Source organism: Pipistrellus hanaki (genome assembly GCF_964339955.1).
Source record: "Pipistrellus hanaki genome assembly, chromosome: 6".
NCBI lineage: Eukaryota > Metazoa > Chordata > Mammalia > Chiroptera > Vespertilionidae > Pipistrellus > Pipistrellus hanaki.
Genome location: NC_140508.1, coordinates 17,369,698 through 17,388,012, shown reverse-complemented (window position 1 = coordinate 17,388,012; position 18,315 = coordinate 17,369,698). Strand labels below are relative to the sequence as shown.

At 39.0% G+C, this 18,315-nt stretch overlaps 2 protein-coding genes across 3 annotated transcripts in view; one reads left to right on the top strand and one right to left on the bottom strand.

Annotated features, from left to right (window-relative positions):
* KIZ (kizuna centrosomal protein) overlaps positions 1–18,315 on the top strand; it is a 101,337-nt gene that overhangs the window by 43,527 nt on the left and 39,495 nt on the right. Inside the window, exons 7-8 of one of the 2 annotated variants that reach the window (XM_084887011.1) lie at positions 2,050–2,154; positions 6,181–6,328. In XM_084887011.1, the coding sequence (XP_084743137.1) occupies positions 2,050–2,154; positions 6,181–6,328 (253 nt within the window). The remainder of the gene's footprint in view (positions 1–2,049; positions 2,155–6,180; positions 6,329–18,315) is intronic. The other variant, XM_084887012.1, reaches the window with a different exon arrangement.
* LOC311624161 (general transcription factor II-I repeat domain-containing protein 2A-like) overlaps positions 7,372–18,315 on the bottom strand; it is a 324,681-nt gene continuing 313,737 nt past the window's right edge. The window contains exon 2 of the mRNA XM_084887014.1: positions 7,372–7,979. The gene's annotated coding sequence lies outside the window, so the exon portion shown is untranslated. The remainder of the gene's footprint in view (positions 7,980–18,315) is intronic.

The following is an 18,315-nucleotide window of genomic DNA, read 5'->3' as shown; positions in this document are numbered from 1 at the left end:
GTAATAAGGCTGGTTTCTTTGCTCCCATCCTTTTGTTAATAACTAACTGTTAGAAATCCTCAGCACAAATCAACTCATGTTTTAGCCAGACAAGGTTCTGAGTTAAGACCATAAGCTCGCTGTACAATGCTTGTGGCATCTTACTGATTACTTGTTGCCACCCAAGGATGCCCTAGACTGGTATAAGACCAACATCTAAAAACACATAATATGTTAAGTGTGTTTCCAGATCTTAGATATTGTAAATGATGCTACTGTGAACATAGGGGTGCATATATTCTTTCTGATTGGTGTTTCAGACTTTGGATATATTCCTAGGAGTGGGATCACTGGGTCAGATGGCAGTTCTACTTTTAATTTTTTGAGGAAACTCTACACTGGTTTGCATAGTGGCTGCACCAGTCTACATCCCGTCAGCAGTGTACTAGAGTTCCTTTTCTCCACATCCTCATCAGCACGTGTCATTCGTTGATTTGTTGATGGTAGCCATTCTAACAGGTGTGTGATTCCTCATTGTTGTTGCTTTTTGTTTTTGCCTGTGCTGGAACTGTTATCTTCCTTCTAAATCCTGCCTGCCCAAATATCCTCGTCCTTGTCTAGACCCCTCTTCTCCTCCCTCTTCCCTCTCCCCCAGACACACATGAAGCCAAAGAGCTCTGTCTCTCTACCCCCTTGCAATTCCTTATTGTCTGCTCTGAAATTGGCTCACCTTAAGAACAGGCTGTTATTCTGTGAATTGAGTGGTGACAGGATAAAGCCTTTCAGAAAGAATTAGGCCCTAGATTCTGGAGCACTGATGGGGTGTTCCGGAGTCCAGGACAGGCATGAGCTCATGGGGCCCACTTGTATTTCCTGCCCACGGTAAAAGAGCTTCCAAGTGAGGGTGGACTTGAGCCTGCACTTATTACTCACCCTCCAATAGATGGATAGAGCAAGTCCCTTTCATCCTTGTCCTGTCAATTAGATGATCATGTTGTTTTATACGTTGTTTCATTTTCTTTTGGGGGTATGCATTGAATATTCCCAACTATAAGTGTGATCAACTCAATAAAAACATAAAATGCTGTTTTTGCCTTTAATATCTTCTCCTGTAGCTTTTTAAAATCATTTTCCCCAAAAATACACTTAAAAAAAAAAAAGCAAGTTGTAACTGTTTGGAGGCTACTATAATACTATGACAAACTTAATCTAAAACTGTTAGACTCTAAACTGATGAACAAAACAGATCCAGAGAGAGAGAAGCATCAATCAGACCATCAAACTTCAGAGAGAAGATAGGGGTGAGTGAAGGTAAGAAGGAGAGATCAACCAAAGGACTTGTATGGATGCATTATAAGTCTAACCAATGGACACAGACACCGGGGGGGGGGGGGTTTGAGGGCATGAGTTGGAGGGGTGGGCAATGTGGGGATAAGGACACATGTACTACCTTAATCAATAAAGAAAAAAAAACTGTTAGACTCTACAAGTCCCTCAGAAGACTGGAAATAGACAATGAAGGCTAAATCCCTCTTTCCATGCCTTTTTGTTCTTACTAAGAATAAAGAACATTTTATTTCCATGGGGTCTAAATGGAGAAATAATAGTCATTTTTCTGCATTCGGAAATAGAGGACATAACCTATACTCCAGCAAGCAGTTTTCAATTTCTTAGCAGTGACAATTTAAGTAAATTTCATTTGAGTTGTGGAGATCTAACTTTGTTATGATTGACAATATAAAATTAGCCTTTCCCGCTGTTGAGATTATCTAGCATTCCTATCAGCCAGGTGGAATGTGGAATGAGATTGCACAGCTGTGGATCTGAAGTCTTCAAAGGGTTAAAAGGTACTTCCTCTGATGGATTTAAAACTGCCACATACACACAAACAACTTTTTCAAACTGCCCTGTTTTACATCTTTGTCGAGAGACCGTCTAGTTGCTGCATTTTTATGTCTAGATTATATTACAGATATATTTCAATAAACCACGAAGAGCCACCACAGATTCTAGAAGCTGGCCGTCTGTACTTAAATAAACATCTCATGCAGCACCTGTCTTATTTTATAGGCTCTGTAATCACCGTGACATTCCAAAAGGAGACTTCGAAGCAGCTGTCCTTCCCCAGCTTCTGAGACTCTCCCCAGTGGGTGGCAGCGATGGAAACCAAGTCAGGTATTACTGTCATGAAACTACTGCTGGGGTGGGGTGGGCTGGCCATTCAGGTTCCCGGTGCTTCCAAAATAATCAGTCACAGAGTTGCAAAACACTAGTCCGCACCATCAGCACGGGGTACACACTTGTAGTCTTCGATTTAATTCTTTTATGAACATCACCATCTGCTTCTCTGTAAATGTATTTATTTCTAACTGATAACTGGATATACCCATTCAATCCCTGCTTATCGCAACGTTTTAAGGGCTTACTTGGCAGGAGAGAACAGGGATAGCCTTTGTTGGGTATTTATGTTAGTATACCTTAAAGAACAGTCCAACATATAACCCCCTGTAACCACTCTCTAAAAGGATGTTCTTGGCATGTACAAACTCCCAATGAGTTCCTAAGTATCCAAGGTCATGCTAGTGATACAGGCTCCCAATCTAGAAGATACAGATCTACAATCTGCAAGTATAGTACCTACACCAGCAGCATCAATAAAACCTGGGAACAGAAACAGCATCTCAGGTCCTACCCAAGATCCTCTGAATAAGGAATCTGGGGGTGGTGCCCAGTCATCCGGGTTTCAATGAGCCCCACGGGAACTCTAATCCCTCAAGTTTGAAATCTACCACTCAGAGTATGTGTCTTAAATGGCCATAAAGCTGGGCCGAGAGAGGAGTTTGTCAACAGGGTAGCTGGCAGAGTCATGATTCTTGTACATCCTAAGACAATCAGAATTCTGTTTCATATCCTCTACCCACCTTTTACGCTTTTGGGTTTCCTTCCATGTCCTCAGAAGCTTTGTAGCATCTGGGCTACTTACTGAGTTCATATAAATGTGTAATATGTATAATGGCTTGTTCACTGCTGGCACCTGGTAGGTGCCTAATTCATATTGCATGAATATTACCAGTGTCCTAGTCCTGGTTTATATTTTGAGGACTGACTATATTTCCCCTTCTAAAGTACATTCTTACCGTTTACTAGTAAAGAACAAATAGTTACTTGAGCACGGTCAATAGATGTCTGTGAAAGCCCATCTGAAAGGACCTCTTTTGGCTGAGAGAGTACACGGACCTTTGGGTCTAGTTGTCTTACAACCAATGCCATTTTCTCTTCCTTTAAGGTAGGCTGTTTCATGTTAATGATATAAGTAGGAAGGATAACATGATTTTCTTTAGCCTATAATTCAGCATAAGTGCAGTGTGCTGGATTCCATCACGGAGTAAGGAGAAATCAGATAATGGTCTCTCAAAGGACCTTGTCACAAAAAAACCTTGGCCAATCACGTGGTTGTTTTCACAGACCACAGGATGAGGTTTGCAAGTCCTGAATGTGTTTACAGCACCTTCTGCATCTGTACTAACCATCTCCAAATATGGAAAATCCTGGAAATGACCTTCCTGACCAGTACTTTTCGATCTAAAGCAGTAAAGGGCCATGCAAGGAAATTCGCTTTCATAGTTTTTATCATGTGAATAAAAGGTGGTAAAGAAGCTGCTGGGAGGAATATCTGCACTCTGGCTGTGTGTTGTAAGGCTCTCTCACCAGGCCGCTGTTTCTTTCTCTCTGCTTTTCATGTCTGTTGATGTACTATTTTGCATGAACCATAATCATGATATGTGGCATAGAAAGCATATATGAGTTTATAACTCCCTGTACAAACTGACTTGCTAGACTAAATGATTCATTGTGTGACTCTTAACCTGGCCTACCAAACTGTGATTGTGGGTGATAAGATATGATATTTACATCGACTAGACTAACATTTGCTATAGTTTCTCAATATATATAATAGAGCATTGCTTTCCATTATGAAAGGTTGCATTTCATATGACTATAGATCTACAGTTATGTATAAATCAGTCTTCCGTAAGAAATGATCCTTGTTTATGACCAACACAAACTTCAAAATTAATATCTGGAGCCTTCAAGACAGTTTCTGAACCACAATCATTTTTAAAGCCAGATAAAGAAGTCAGGAATGGGTACTATTGTCAGTGTTTTGTTCTGTTACAAATAGAATTGTCCTGTGTGTGACCAAGGATGCTGATTAGTGCACATGGATTATCCTGGTTTACTTGCTAGCCTTAGATAAAGTACCAAGTGTCTTTATGACCTTTAAGATGAGCAATCGTGTCTTTAAATATAGATTCTTTCTAACGAGTGTTCATCATGGCATCAGGCTCTCCCGTGGACTTCTTCATCTAGGCACCCCCTGCGCTCCTCCACCCCCGAAATTACTGCTGGGCCACTCCCCTAAGTGAATATTCCTGTCTGCCTTGCAATCTCCCCTGGACTGAAGCAGCCCACTGGTCAATTTTATAAGCCATTCCAGAAACACAGATTCGGAAAGAGTGATCTACTCTTGTTCCTTAATTGTTAATGACTCTTCTGTTACGGAGTTCTAAGCGCGGCGGAGCGGGGAGGCTCTGACGGGAATCCATTCAAGCCTGTAGAAAAGAGCCGGGCTTGATGTGGCAGCAGCCCTGCTTGTTTCCCTGGCCAAACCATGGCAGTCTCTTTACTTTATAAAATGGGACATCTGCCCCAGAGCAGATGGTTTTGTGCTTTAAGCTGAAAGAGAGTATGAAGAATAAGTTCCTGCTCACAAAATGAAGCAACTTAAAACAAAAAATTCCCATCATCATTGATTTTTCTTATATAAAGGACTAAGTGTTCAAAGATCTTCATATAAAGTGTTTACTCTTATTAGGTGAAAGACCAAGTCATTATTTTAGACAATGATAAACTATTAAAATATTATTCATGTCATTTGGGGTAATTGATAAAAAATTTGCCATCTGGAAAAATTTTAACATTAAAATAATTACTTAGTAAGTAGTTTTATATCAAAACCCTAATGAGACTACCTTTTTTTCCCCCAGGTGCAACTAATTACCTCTGTTAGTGGCTACTGTCAGAAACAATTGCCCAATTGTGCTCTCAAACTCATGATGAACATTGAATCATCTTTATATTGTATGAAGTAGAGCATGTACTGCTGATGTTCAGAAAAAAAAATTGGGGTTATTTATTACTTTGTATGCATTTAAAACTTCTGTCATATTATCAGTCTTTTGTAAACCAATTGGAAATTCTGGTTGGTACACTTATTTAAGTTGCGCTTTTCTGATCAGAATTCATTCCAAGCATATGAAATTAATTGTAGATTATTTAAAGGCTAGTCTTTTAACTAGAGGAGTATATAACTTAGGTGACATCAAACTTTGTTTTTCTGTGAGGCATTGATGTTATAAATTTTCCAATGTAAAGTACACAAAAGAGAAAAAACTCCTTTAAGTTCTTTGTTCCACTTTGCAGATTTTCTGGTTTGATGTGTTTATGTAGAACCATGGGCAAGACTCCTCCATGCAAGGACTGCGCGTTAGAGCATTCTATATGCCTTAAAAAATTGTTAGGCTGGGTCACGCACCAGGCCTATTTTACTAGACTCTGTAGCAGGTGGCTCCAGATACTTACTTTTTACAGATTTTCCCAGATGGTTCCACTACACAGCTGAAGTTGAAATTGCTTGTCTAACAATAAAATGATAACCAAAGTAAAATTTAAAAAAAAATTTGTTTAATGTACCTGGACTCTAAAAATGTCTTGGTCCAGAATAAATTAGGTCCCAAGTTTTTCTGGATTACCTACAGAGTCTTCTACTAACTTGATTATGGGGCCTTTAAAAATGTGAAAATCTTGCCGAACCAGTTTGGCTCAGTGGATAGAGCATTGGTCTACAGACTGGAGGGTCCCAGGTTTGATTCCGGTGGGGGGAATGTACATTGGTTGTGGGCACATCCCCAGAGGCGGGTGTGCAGGAGGTGGCTGGTCGATGTTTCTCTCTCATCGATGTTTCTGGCTCTCTATCCCTCTCCCTTTCTCTCTATGAAAAATCAATAAAATATATATATTTTTTAAAAAGATGAAGAAGAAAGAAAGAAAAAAAAATGCTAGCTTTAAAAAAAAAGTGAGAATCTCATAAATAACCCAAACTTACAAATCTCTAATGTTTCTTCTGTTTCTGCTTTATAGACCTGAACAAGCACCGGCTTTGGGCTTTTTAGGGGCACCATTGAGTCAGAGTATGGCCACCTTCAAAGAACATCATAATTCTATGGAAGAGCAGATAGCTAAACTGTCTGCAGTTTTCCAAGTCAAAAATGTGGACCAGAGGACAAAGGTTCGTCTTTTTTTTTTTTTTTTTCTTTTCTTTTTTTTAAGTTTCAAGATGTACAAGGTAATAATTTGAGGAAATAGTTATATATTTGAGAAAATAATAAGTGAGGTTTTGTGGTTGGTTTTAACCTTCTGATCTCAGGTCTTTTGCATATTGTTTGTGAAGGAATCTCATCTCCTAGCATAAAGTCAATTCGGGTCCTAGACCTAAGATCTAATTAAACACATCTTCCCCAACATTTTCCAAGGAGCTTAGAAGCATCTTATAGATTCTGATTTTCTCCACTCTGTACTTTCAAACACTATATGGTTGGTCATTCATGTCAATTCAGCAATTATGTATTAATCCATTTCTGTACACAGGCACCATCCCAGATCCATTGGAGGGAAAGACATAAGTAAAAGGTGGCCCCATTCTGGGGAATGGCATAGTGGGATGCATGTAATAAGAAAAAGGCAAAAAATGTGGGCCTTCAGAAAAGGGAGCCAACCCATCTGGAGCAGCAAGGAGGGCAGACTTTACAATGGAAGAAACGGGGGCGAGGGGGAGGCGACCCTTAAAAGACTGACAAGATTGTGACAGGCTATGAGTACAAGGTGGGACGAGGGGGGAGGACTGTTATGAGCCGAAGGACAGACCAAATAGGCAACCTGTATTCAGGAAATGGAGCAGGGGCATCCTCTGTGGCCGAAGTGTGGGCACCAGGCTGAGGATAGTGGGCGAGAAAGTCCGGGGTGTTCCCTGGCCCAGTTGTGCAGAGTCCTGCTCAGGCTAGGGAGCTTATGTTTAGTTGACTAGATTTTGGCAAGCCATGGGAGCTTTCTGAGCAGGGCCATAATAAGATTCTGCAGTGCTTTGGGGAATTTCACCTAATTAGGACTGAGGCCAGGAAGAGGGAACCTTCCTCTTCCTCAGGGGTTCAGACAAGTCAAAGAGGGGCTGGACTTAGGAGTTGTTAATGAGAGAGAGAGAGAGAGAGAGAGGGAGAGAGAGAGAGAGAGAGAGAGAGAGAGAGAGAGAGAGAGAGAGAGAGAGAGAGAGAGAATGGAAACTGGTGGAGCAAGGTCCCATTGGGAGGAAGGGAAGCACAAAGGGAGCCCGAAGCCCAGATTTAGAGCATTGCCATTGTAGTCTGTGTCATTTCCTAGAAAAGCCATAGTCAAAGAGATGGTCTTTTTTCTCCCAAGTTTAATATCATGAATTTGTCTTATTGCAAACCATTGTTTCTCATACATATACATAATATAGGGGTTTCTGTCTTTGATAATTTTAACGTGTTATTTTATCACGCGCATAGTTCAAGGATTCTACATGTGCCCTCCTGGAGCCTTGCCACTGTCTCAGAGCTGTGCACCTGTGTTGCTGTATGTCCAGAGCCTCTGCCATCTTCCTCAAGTCTTTCAGAGAACTTTCAGATCTCAAGTTCCTGCCCTTTCCTTGCCTCTTAAATTAAAAGAGAGTAGAAGGGCCCTGGCCAGGTGACTCCATTGGTTGGAGCATTATCCCATGCACCAGATGGTTCGATTCCCAATCAAGGAATATACATGGGATGTGGGTTCAATATCCAGCGGAGGCACGTACAGGAGTAAGTCTATTGATGTTTCTTTCTCACATCCATATTTCTCTTCCCCTCTTTCCCTCCCTCTCCCCAATCCTTTCTCTCTAAAACATCAATAGAAGGCATGTCTTCAGGTAAAGATTTTAAAAAGAGACAGAGAGTAAAAGGACTTTTTTAAAAAAGATATCAAACATATATACATAGAATGATACAATGTACCTACCAACCCAAATTCAAGTGTTGTTACCATCATGCTATATTGTTTCAGACCTCATCCTCATCTTCCTTCTCTCCCTCATCTTCTTTTCTCTCTCCTCTCATCTCTCTCTCTCTCTCTCTCTCTCTCTCTCTCTCTCTCTCTCTCTCTCTCTTTCCCTTTTTCACCCCCCCTTCTCTTTCTTCTCCAGCTTTCTTTCATCTCTCCTCTCCTTTCTCCTCCTCTATGTCCTTGAGCCTTCTTCCTCTCATCTTTCTTTCTTCTGTAATCAATTATTACAGCTACAGATAGAGCTCCCATGTGCATCTCAAGGATCTGATGCTCCTAGGGCCAGCTTTTTAGTGTGTGAGTTCTTGACTTCGTGTGAAAAAATTTCACAGCACAAATCCAGATGGACTATGAGGGGGCATTTATTGAAACTGGCACATAAAACAAGAAAGGACTTAGCATAGAAGCAGTAGGAAAGCCTAGGCTGGGCTGCCTTAGCTCTCTGGGAATCAGAGAAAAGGAGGCCTTGAGTACAAGTTTAGGGGATTAGCCTGGGATGAACTGCTCATTGCTCCCCTGGTTGCAAGCCTCATGGGGTTTAGGAGATAGATTCATGCCTGTGGGGGGAGAAGTGGGGGCAGAAAATAGAAAAGGGAATGGCGGGGGCTGCTCCCCAGAAGGAGAGCAAGTGCTGGGTCCTTTATCTTGAAACTTTGTCCCTTTCTTGAAGGCGGGAATCTTAGGGGAGGTCTCAGGGGAGGGTTTCAGCAGAATATTAGTAAGTTTTCTAGCTGTGCTTCTCCAGGCCTTGGTCTCTAATGATTGGTCAGTATCAGGGCAGGGGGTTGTCAGTCATCGCAGCTTGTCCTGGTGCTGCCCACCTGGTTTTGCTGCCTTTCTGGGTCTGAAACTGAAATACAACTGAGGCTTAGATGCTATTTCTAAGGAGGTGGCCTTCTATATCTGCTGTAAATTGCTCTGCTTTTTCAGCTGTCCCAATTTCCCTATTCCACCTGTCCTGGCTTACTAGCCTGTCTCAGTACATCACATCAGCTGTGTCAAGAGTGAAAAAAGTATTGGCTGAATGCTCTTTGTTATTTAAACTTTTTAAAAATATATATTTTATTGATTTTCCACAGAGAGGAAGGGAGAGAAATAGAGAGCTAGAAACATCAATGAGAGAGAAACATCGACCAGCTGTCTCCTGCACCCCCCCCACCCCCCCACCCCCCCACCAGGGATGTGCCTGCAACCAAGGTACATGCCCCTCACCAGAATCGAACCTGGAACCTTTCAGTCTGCAGACTGATGCTCTATCCACTAAGCCAAACTGATTTCGGCTTAAACTTTTTTTGAAGGGTGTTTTTTTTATATTAGAAAAGGTATTCCGAGTTCTAGACAACCAATTCTCTTATAATTTTCAAATAATAACTCCATTATTAATGAGAAGAGTTAAAATTTTGAGAATCAAATGATATTATGTTTTGTTCCTTTAAATCGTCATGATCTCATCTTAGTGACAATCATAGAAATTACCAATAAATTAATGACAACATCTGTACTTAAAGATGGAAGTAAAGAAGCAGTTTCACAAATGGCTAGGTTCTGAATGAATAAATGCACAGCAATAATGAACAGTGTTACCAAAATTATATGGGCAGGGCAAGTGTTGGGAGCTTTAGGACTAAATACTTTTGTGAGTTCTAGTTTATGCATCATCTGTTTACAACTAGCAAAACCAAGTATCTCGGGCCGAAACCGGTTTGGCTCAGTGGTAGAGCGTCGGTCTGCGGACTGAAAGGTCCCAGGTTCGATTACGGTCAAGGGCATGTATGTTGGTTGCAGGCACATCCCCAGTAGGGGGTGTGCAAGAGGCAGCTGGTCGATGTTTCTCTCTCATCGATGTTTCTAGCTCTCTATCTCTCTTCCTTCCTCTCTGTAAAAAATCAATAAAATATATATTAAAAAAAAAAAAAAACCAAGTATCTCGGAATTGTTATCCTGTGTTGAAACAATATATACATTTAGTAACTAATATGGGTTAAATATTTCTCTATAGATAAAATTCTTAAAGATTTTCGAAATTTGAGAACGCTCTACTAGTAATTACTTGGTTAAGTAAGAGTCTAATGAAGCTCGGAAATATTTACTTTGATCTCTTGGGTAAATGGCTAATTAAACAGCACAAGTAAATGATGTTTACCTGTGGGTCCTCTCACTGTCAGCGGGAGTCAATCCATCTCTTGAGTAAATACATCATTAAGCTCTGAAACTGGGATTATGTCCCCTCAAGACTCGATAAGGTCCACAGCACCCGCATAATCTATTAGGCAATTACATTATTGAGCTGCATAGTTTAAATCAGAAAAATTTGTGATTACTTTATAGGAAAAAAAATGAGTTGGGTGCTTCATTAAAATACAAAGTGCCTTAATACTCCTTTTATTTTAAGTGATGTTTGTTTCCACCTGGGAAAACTCCAAACAAAGCAGTGATCTGCTGGTGTCACTGGTAGAATAGGTTGGTCCTGTTGCTCTCACACACACACACACATACACACACACACACACACACACACACACACACACACACATATCAGTCAGACATGTAATTGGTCACAGGAATCCCCTCACCTCTCCCTAAATGGTGGGCTGGTTTCTTGTTCTCTCTCGAATATTCATCTGCTGGCTCATAAGAATATTTCCCCTTTCTTTTAATTGCTACATAGATAAAATCCCTTTCCTATAATTTAAATACAACTTAAGCGACAATGCTTGCCTTTCTCTATAAACACTGAAAATTTAACTTGGGGTGTGCAAGAGGAAGGTTCTTGAGGAAGGGTCAGTTAAATCTGTGTAACATGGGAGAATGTCATCAGCTTTGGTTTTTCATTCTCTAGCCTTTCTATATCTGCATTAATAGCACTGATTTACATACAGAAGGGAATTCAGTTTTATTAAATGCTTTCACATTCACTTCCTCTTTGTATTGTCAACATTAGAAACATTTAAACCTATAGAGAATTTTTCTGAGTTTATTTGAGCCACACTGACCACAATTGTCTGGAAGCAAAACCTCAATGGATTGAGGAAATGTTCCAGACACCGCTTATTTAATACATCACTTTAAGCACTTATTTTATACATCAGAATTAAAGGGGAAGAATTAAGGGTCTACATGAAATCCACTGGTGATAGAGGAGGAGGCAGTAGAAAGCAAAGCAGGGAAATCTCTGTGATTGGATAAAAAGTAAAATGAATAGACATACTTCTAAAAGAAGTATAGGATAGTTAACAATTAACATGATAACAACAACAATGAGGGGATTTGTGGTCTGTTCTGGTGGTTCCCTAAGAGGCTGGGAATTACTTTAAAAGTGTGTTATCCTAGATTCAGAAAGACAATAAATGGGCTTAGTTAAGGTACAGAAGTACTGGCTAGGTTGTGACTACCTCCCATGAATTGCTTTTAGTTAGAAAGTTTTAATTTCAGACTATTCTGTGTGGTTACTTTCATCCCTGAGTGTTTGTAAGGCCACCAAGCAGGCTTCCCTCAAGCTCATCAGGTTTAGTATGTGTGTCCCTCCCCCTTTTCATCCAAGTTTCCCCTTTTGATCATTAATCAGTCTGAAGGACCATCCTTTTGGTTGGATAACATGGCCCCAGGGTGCTAGGAAGACTTATTTCTAGGAAGTTTCAGTCAGCCTTTGTCTTACTGAATAAACAGAATGGATCACTGGGAATGATGCAAGACCATAGCCTTATATGGCAATCAAGGCCAAATTATTATTTCTTGTATTTTATTTCTTTTTTAAAGAGAAGAAAAAAACAAGACAGGTGAATGGAGTCACTCAGATCCTGTATGTCTTTGTTAAAAATATTCTAGATCATTTTTCATCTTTGAGCTATGATAAAGTGTTTTTGCTGCTTCTCAAGTTTTCTTTTTCTGTATCTAGTATAACATTTACATACTAGGAACAAGAGCAAGAGTATTTAACCAGTAACCAAAGAACCCATTACATTTATTATTGTAATTTTTATTAAGCTGATACTATGTTTTCTCCTTTGTTCACTGTCATTGTACCTTAAGATATATTTGGCCATACAAATTAATACTTTATACCTTTTTATTATCCAGAAACTCTAATTTTTCTTCTGGCCAGTTAGTTTCCATAGAAATGACTTCATGAGGAGGATTAAGTTTAATTTTTCAATATATTGGATTTTCACTATCAATATTATCATAGGTTTTATTGACCTCAAGCACAGTTATTTTGCCTATGACTTCAGATTATGTCATATTACCGTAGTATTTAGTGTTATGAATGAAAGGGGCCACATGCTATCTGACTTGCTCAGGGAATGCCTGCATGGTGACCTTGCAAACTCAGAGACCTAAAGTAACCACAAAAGATGGTCTGAAATGAAAACTTTTAAAATAAAAGCAGTTTATGATGGGTAGTCATGCACTAGCCCCATGGTTGGCAAACTGCGGCTCGCAAGCCACATGCGTCTCTTTGGCCCCTTGAGTGTGGCTCCTCCACAAAATACCACGGCCCAGGCGAGTCTATTTTGAATAAGTGGCATTAGAAGAAGTTTAAGTTTTAAAAATGTGGCTCTAAAAGAAATTTCAATCCTTGTACTGTTGATATTTGGCTCTGTTGACTAATGAGTTTGCCGACCACTGCCCTAGCCGGTGTCTTGGTGTCTTCCTTGACAAAGGTCAATCTTTACCTTAAGTAAGTCTGTCTCTTATCTTTTTGCATCTATGAAAACACATCATTGGAATGTCAAAGGAATTTTCCTTTTTCTAGAACCCTCAAAGCACAGGAACTGCTCTGCGGAGACCACAAATCCCCTCATTGTCACTGAGTTAATTGTTGACTATTAACTATCCCGCACCCACCTAAGGGAAAGAAGTGTGTGTCTCTCATTTTACTTTTTATCCAACCCCAGAGGTTCCCCCCATCCCACTTTGCTTTCTTTAGTCTCCCTAATCTATCGCCAATAGATTTCATATAACTCACTTATGTCTCCTCTTTTGATTGTAATGTATACAATAAGGTGTGAAACTGCCATTCTCTGGAGCATTATCTCAATCCATTGAGATCTTGCTTCCCGACAATTGTGGACAAGGTTTGGTTCAAATAAATTTACAAAATTCTTCACAGGTTTGAATGTTTCTTATGTTGGCCATGTAAATTTGGGATTGTTACAATAGAAAACACTGGTATAATAGAAGAATTTTCTAATCCTTCCCCAAGAATGTCCTTTTTCTATATACCATATATTGTTATTTGTTAGGGTGTAGATACAATAGGTCAGAATTGGGTGAATTCAGTATTCCATATTGATTGGGGATATAATGATTCACCTCTTTGGTTTTTACAATTAGATAGGGAGCTGGTTTCTTATTGTTTACTATTTTTAAAGTATTGCCCATCTAATTCCTATTGGACATATTCTAGTGTTATTGAGAATGACCCCAATGCCAGCCAGTTGAACTACTGAGAATCTAAGCTTATGATCTAACTGAGGTACCTGGGCTTTTTAGATACATCAGCCCAGTTGGCATGGCTCAGTGGTTGAGTGTCAACCTGTGAACCAGGAGGTCATGGTTCAACAAAGCACTAACATTATCATAACTGAAAATTAGTATGTCATTGTCTGGTAGGTGGGAAAGGTTAGCAGTTACCCAAATTAAGTTTTTTTTTTATATATATATCTAATAAGAAAGGGAGTCTTAGGAGATAGATATTGTTTCATTAGGAAACCATAAGGAGAATAGTAACAATATAAGAATCCTTTTATGTATATTCAACCAATAACAATTAGATGATAAAAGAGCAAGGTTTGAAAGAGTTCAAAGAATAAAATTAACAATTTTCAACATCAATTTGTGAGCATACAGGCCTTGTTTATGTCTTGGGATAGCTGTCTGCCTTCAATGGCAGCAACTTCTCAAAAAATCTTTCATCTTCGTTGTAGATGGAGACTAGTGTCAGAGACAGGAGTAGAGATCCTTCCGTGCAGTTAGGTGTTAGGTGCCTCTTTTAAATAAGAAATGTGAATCCATGAGTAAACTCTGGAGTTTGGCTGCACATGGGTTAGTTACTAATACCTACTGTTAGTAAGATCCCTTCCAATGAGGTTGGAGAGAGTCTTTTTTTACTTGATGTCTTTTCCAATAGACCAAATCTCCTGATTTTAAGCCATGGTCTTTGAAATCTTTGTCTCAGAGAATATACTGTGAAATGAATTGGCTACTAATTTATTGATCTCTTTAAGCTGATTCCTCACCAATAATGAAGAATGCCTCCTTTTAGTAAAGTTAGTTCATATGCCCTTTCATGCAGATGCATAGGGTGTCTAGTGCCTATTTTATAAAGAGAAAGTCTATGTTTACCAAAAGGAGTGTATATTAGGTTGAGGAGCACTGTAGGAGAGCTTTTGTCCAGGGGAGATTAAAGGCTTCTGAAATTTTGGCTAGTTGAACTTTTATTGTACCATGCTACATTCTATTAAACCAGAGGACTGACGTTGATAAGCACAATGACAATTCTGTAGAATAGGCCAAATTTTACAGATGGATTTTATTATTTTCCCAGTGAAATGAGTCCATGGTCGCTCAGAGGAAATTCCCCAATTGGGAATTATTTTTTCTATAACAATTTACTGACCATTAAGGCTGCTGTTCCCCTGTAAGGGAATGCCTCCAACTAGTGAGAAAATATACAAATCATTACTAATATATATATATGTATCCCTGAAATGGTGGTATTTGGATAAAATCTAATTGCCATACCTCAGATTGACCTAAAGGGAATGGAAAATGTCATTGGCATCTATGAAGTGGTTTTCCTGGGTTATATTTTTAAAAAATAGAACATCTGCTGTACTCTTTATGAACTACAGTAGGAGAAAGTTTCCAGTAATATTGTTTACTCCATTAAATAATATTGTTTACTCCATAAAGGTTCCCAATATGTTAGCTCAGTATAGAGAGTTGGACTCCTATAGGTGAGATTGATTTCTGATTGGGTCCAAGCCATTTCTGTTTGCCTGGGTCAAAGGTTCCCCCTTTTTGTTGCCATATCCTTTTTTTTTCTTCTTCCACAGTTCTGTTGGAACTGTAAAAGATAGTCTGTTATTGATTTAATAGAAAGCAAGGAGCATTCTCAGGTATGAATAACTTGACTGTTTAACGCCACCTGCTTAGCTGCTGCATGAGTTAAATGGTTTCCTTTTGCTTCCATGGCAGTAGTTTTAGAGTGTCCTGGGATTTTGATAATTGCCAGTTGTTTGGGTTGCTGAATGAAATCTAATAATTCTGCAACCATTTTTACATGAACTTCCCTGAGGAAGTTAAGAAGCCTCGCTGCTTCCATAACATTCCAAAGTCATGAGCTACACCAAATGCATAGTGACTGTCGGTATAAATATTGGCTACTTGATCTTTGGCTAATTGACAAGCCCAAGTTAGAGCAATTAGTTCAGCTTGCTGTGCAGATCTTATTTCAGGTAGATATAAACTTTCAATTATGTCTACCATGGAAGTTATTGCATATCCAGCTCAGGAATGTCCCATTTATCTTTCAGATAAGATCATATTTAAACCAAGTTAAATCAGCATTATCACTGGCCATTTCCTGTAAATCATTTCTAGGAACAAGAAGGTGGTCAGTAAGCCCAATTGTTGGTGTGTTCATCCTGTAAAGGAGGTAATGAAGTTGCAGGGTTTAGATGATTACACCAAGAAAAAGTAATATTAGGTGCAGAAAGAAGAGTAGTTCACAAGAAGCCAATGGACTGACAGAGAAGTGTTGGGTGTGATAAGAGTTCAGTAAATATTCAACAGAATGAGGAACATGAACAGTTAAAGGAGAGTCCATAGCTGTCTCTTCTGTTTTTGTGCATAACATGGCTATAGCAGAGGTGGCCCTCATACAGGGAAGGACCCTTTTGCTACTGAGTCTACTTATAAACCTATCATAGCCTACAGGTTTCTGATGTCCTCCATGTTTCTGAGTTAGAGCTCCTAAAGCATTCCCTTTATTTTTATGTGTGAAAAGGAAGAAAGGAAGTTTGTAAGTAGGTTGTCCCAGAACAGGAGCTTTATACTGTATTATATTCCTTTAGAGCCTTGTGGAGGCTTCTTTCCATTTGGGGTCCCATTGAATTAGATCAGGTTGATCTGACTTTTAATAGGACACGTAGAGGCTGGATCATTACTGAAAAATTTGGAAACCAATTTCAACAATATCCAGTCAAACCCAGGAATCCTCTAAGCTGCTTTCTTGTTTTTAGAAGAGGAAAAGATAGGATTCCTCTGAGTCTTTCTAGGTTAATCAGTAGCTTATTTTCAGATATGAGATGCCCAACGTATTTTACTTTAAGTAAACAAAATTGAAGCTTATCCTTTGAGACCTTGTGTCCTTCTATAGCTAGCTGTTGTAATAAATAAATTGTGTCCTTTGGGGAGTTTAGTAATGTCCTAGGCCATAAAAGTAAATCATCCACATGTTAGATTAAACTGGAATCTCTAGGAAATTTAACATCATTTAAATCAATTTTTAATATTTGGGAGAAATAGGTGGGACTTTGTATATTCCTGGGGCCTTACAGTCTAAGTAAATTGGCAATCTTTCCAGGTGAAGGTAAGAGATATTGACTGTCTTTTTCTCCTGGAATGCTGAAAAATGCACTATATAAATTTAATACTGAAAAATATTGGCAGTCCCCAGGAAGAGCTGATAACAAGGTATGTGGATTTGGAACCACAGGATGTCTGAGAATAACTATCTTATTTATAGCTATAAAATCCTGTAAAAATCTCCATCCTTTTCCATTTGGTTTTTTTTTTTTTTACTGGAAGGATAGGAGAATTACAGGGACTTGTAAATGGAATTTTAAGTCTGTCTTTTAAGTAATCTTGTATAAAGGGCTTAATTCCAGTTAATGCATCAGGTCTTTAAGAATATTGGTGAATATTAGGTAGAGGCAAAGTATTATCAATAGTTATTTTAAACCTAGCTGGTTTGGCTCAGTGGTTGGAGTATCAGCCTGCAGGGTCTGATTCTAGTCAGAGGCACATACCTCAGTTGCAGGCTTGAACCCGGGCCCCAGCCAGAGTGCATGTGGGCGGCAACCAATCGATGTTTCTCTCTCTGTGTCTCCCTCTCCCTTCCATTGTCTCTAAAAGTCAATGGAAAAGACTTCCTTGGGTGAGTATTAACAAACAAAAAAAAAGAAATAGTTATGTTAATCGGAGTGACTTACTTGATCTTGCCATTGTAAAGGCCCAAAATTGCATTAGAATTTCCTGCAGCAAACATTCAGTCTAAGATTATTTTTCTTATGTAGAAGATTCTTTAAAATCATTTTTTTTCCAATTGGTTCAGTATCTAATTCATTTATTCTAAATACATTTCACCCTTCTGGGCAAAGGATATGTGGGCATCATGGGTTTCAAGAAAAATCTCTCCTTATTAAGTGAATTGGGACTGATTTGACTAGTAAAAATATATGTTGCCCATAACATTCCCTAGTTGGAAAGGGACAGGTACTGATTTAAAAACAGTCCTTGGTTAATTGGATACCCCTACCATTTGTACAAAGCTTTATTCTGAGAAAGAGGGTTAAGAATGGATAAAATAGCTCCATTATCTGCAAGGGTCTTAGTAATTTCCCTTTATGATAATTTTATCTTAAAGCATTAGTAAGGAGAAGGAGAAATGCTCTCTCATAATCCTCAGAGTAGCCCTATGCTTGCTTCTGTTGTTTTTATTTTTCCAAATTCTATTTTAGTTTTCTACAATCCTTCTATAGCAACCTGGCTTTTTAGAGTAAAAATAGACTCTTCTTTACCCTTTTCTAAAAGACCTTTGTGTGCCTCTGACATGATTGCTTAATTGTTGGAGATGTAAATTCATGATTTTGGTAGCTTTATCTTTTTCTCTCCTTTAAATAGTTTTAGATAGTTTATCAGCCAAAATAGCCAGTTCATCATTATGCGTGGTCTGACAGTTTATATTGTTTAACCAAAGTTACAAACTCTTCATCTAGTCCTTCCAAAAATGTCAAGTTTAATAAAGGATCATTTTGATGATTGTTAAACTATCTGGAAACAGGCCTGAGTATTGTTTAAAAGTTTTTCAAAATGTTCAAAGATATCAAGCACTGGTTCATCAGGCTTTCGTTTACATTGCTGATAATAGGTCTGTTCATT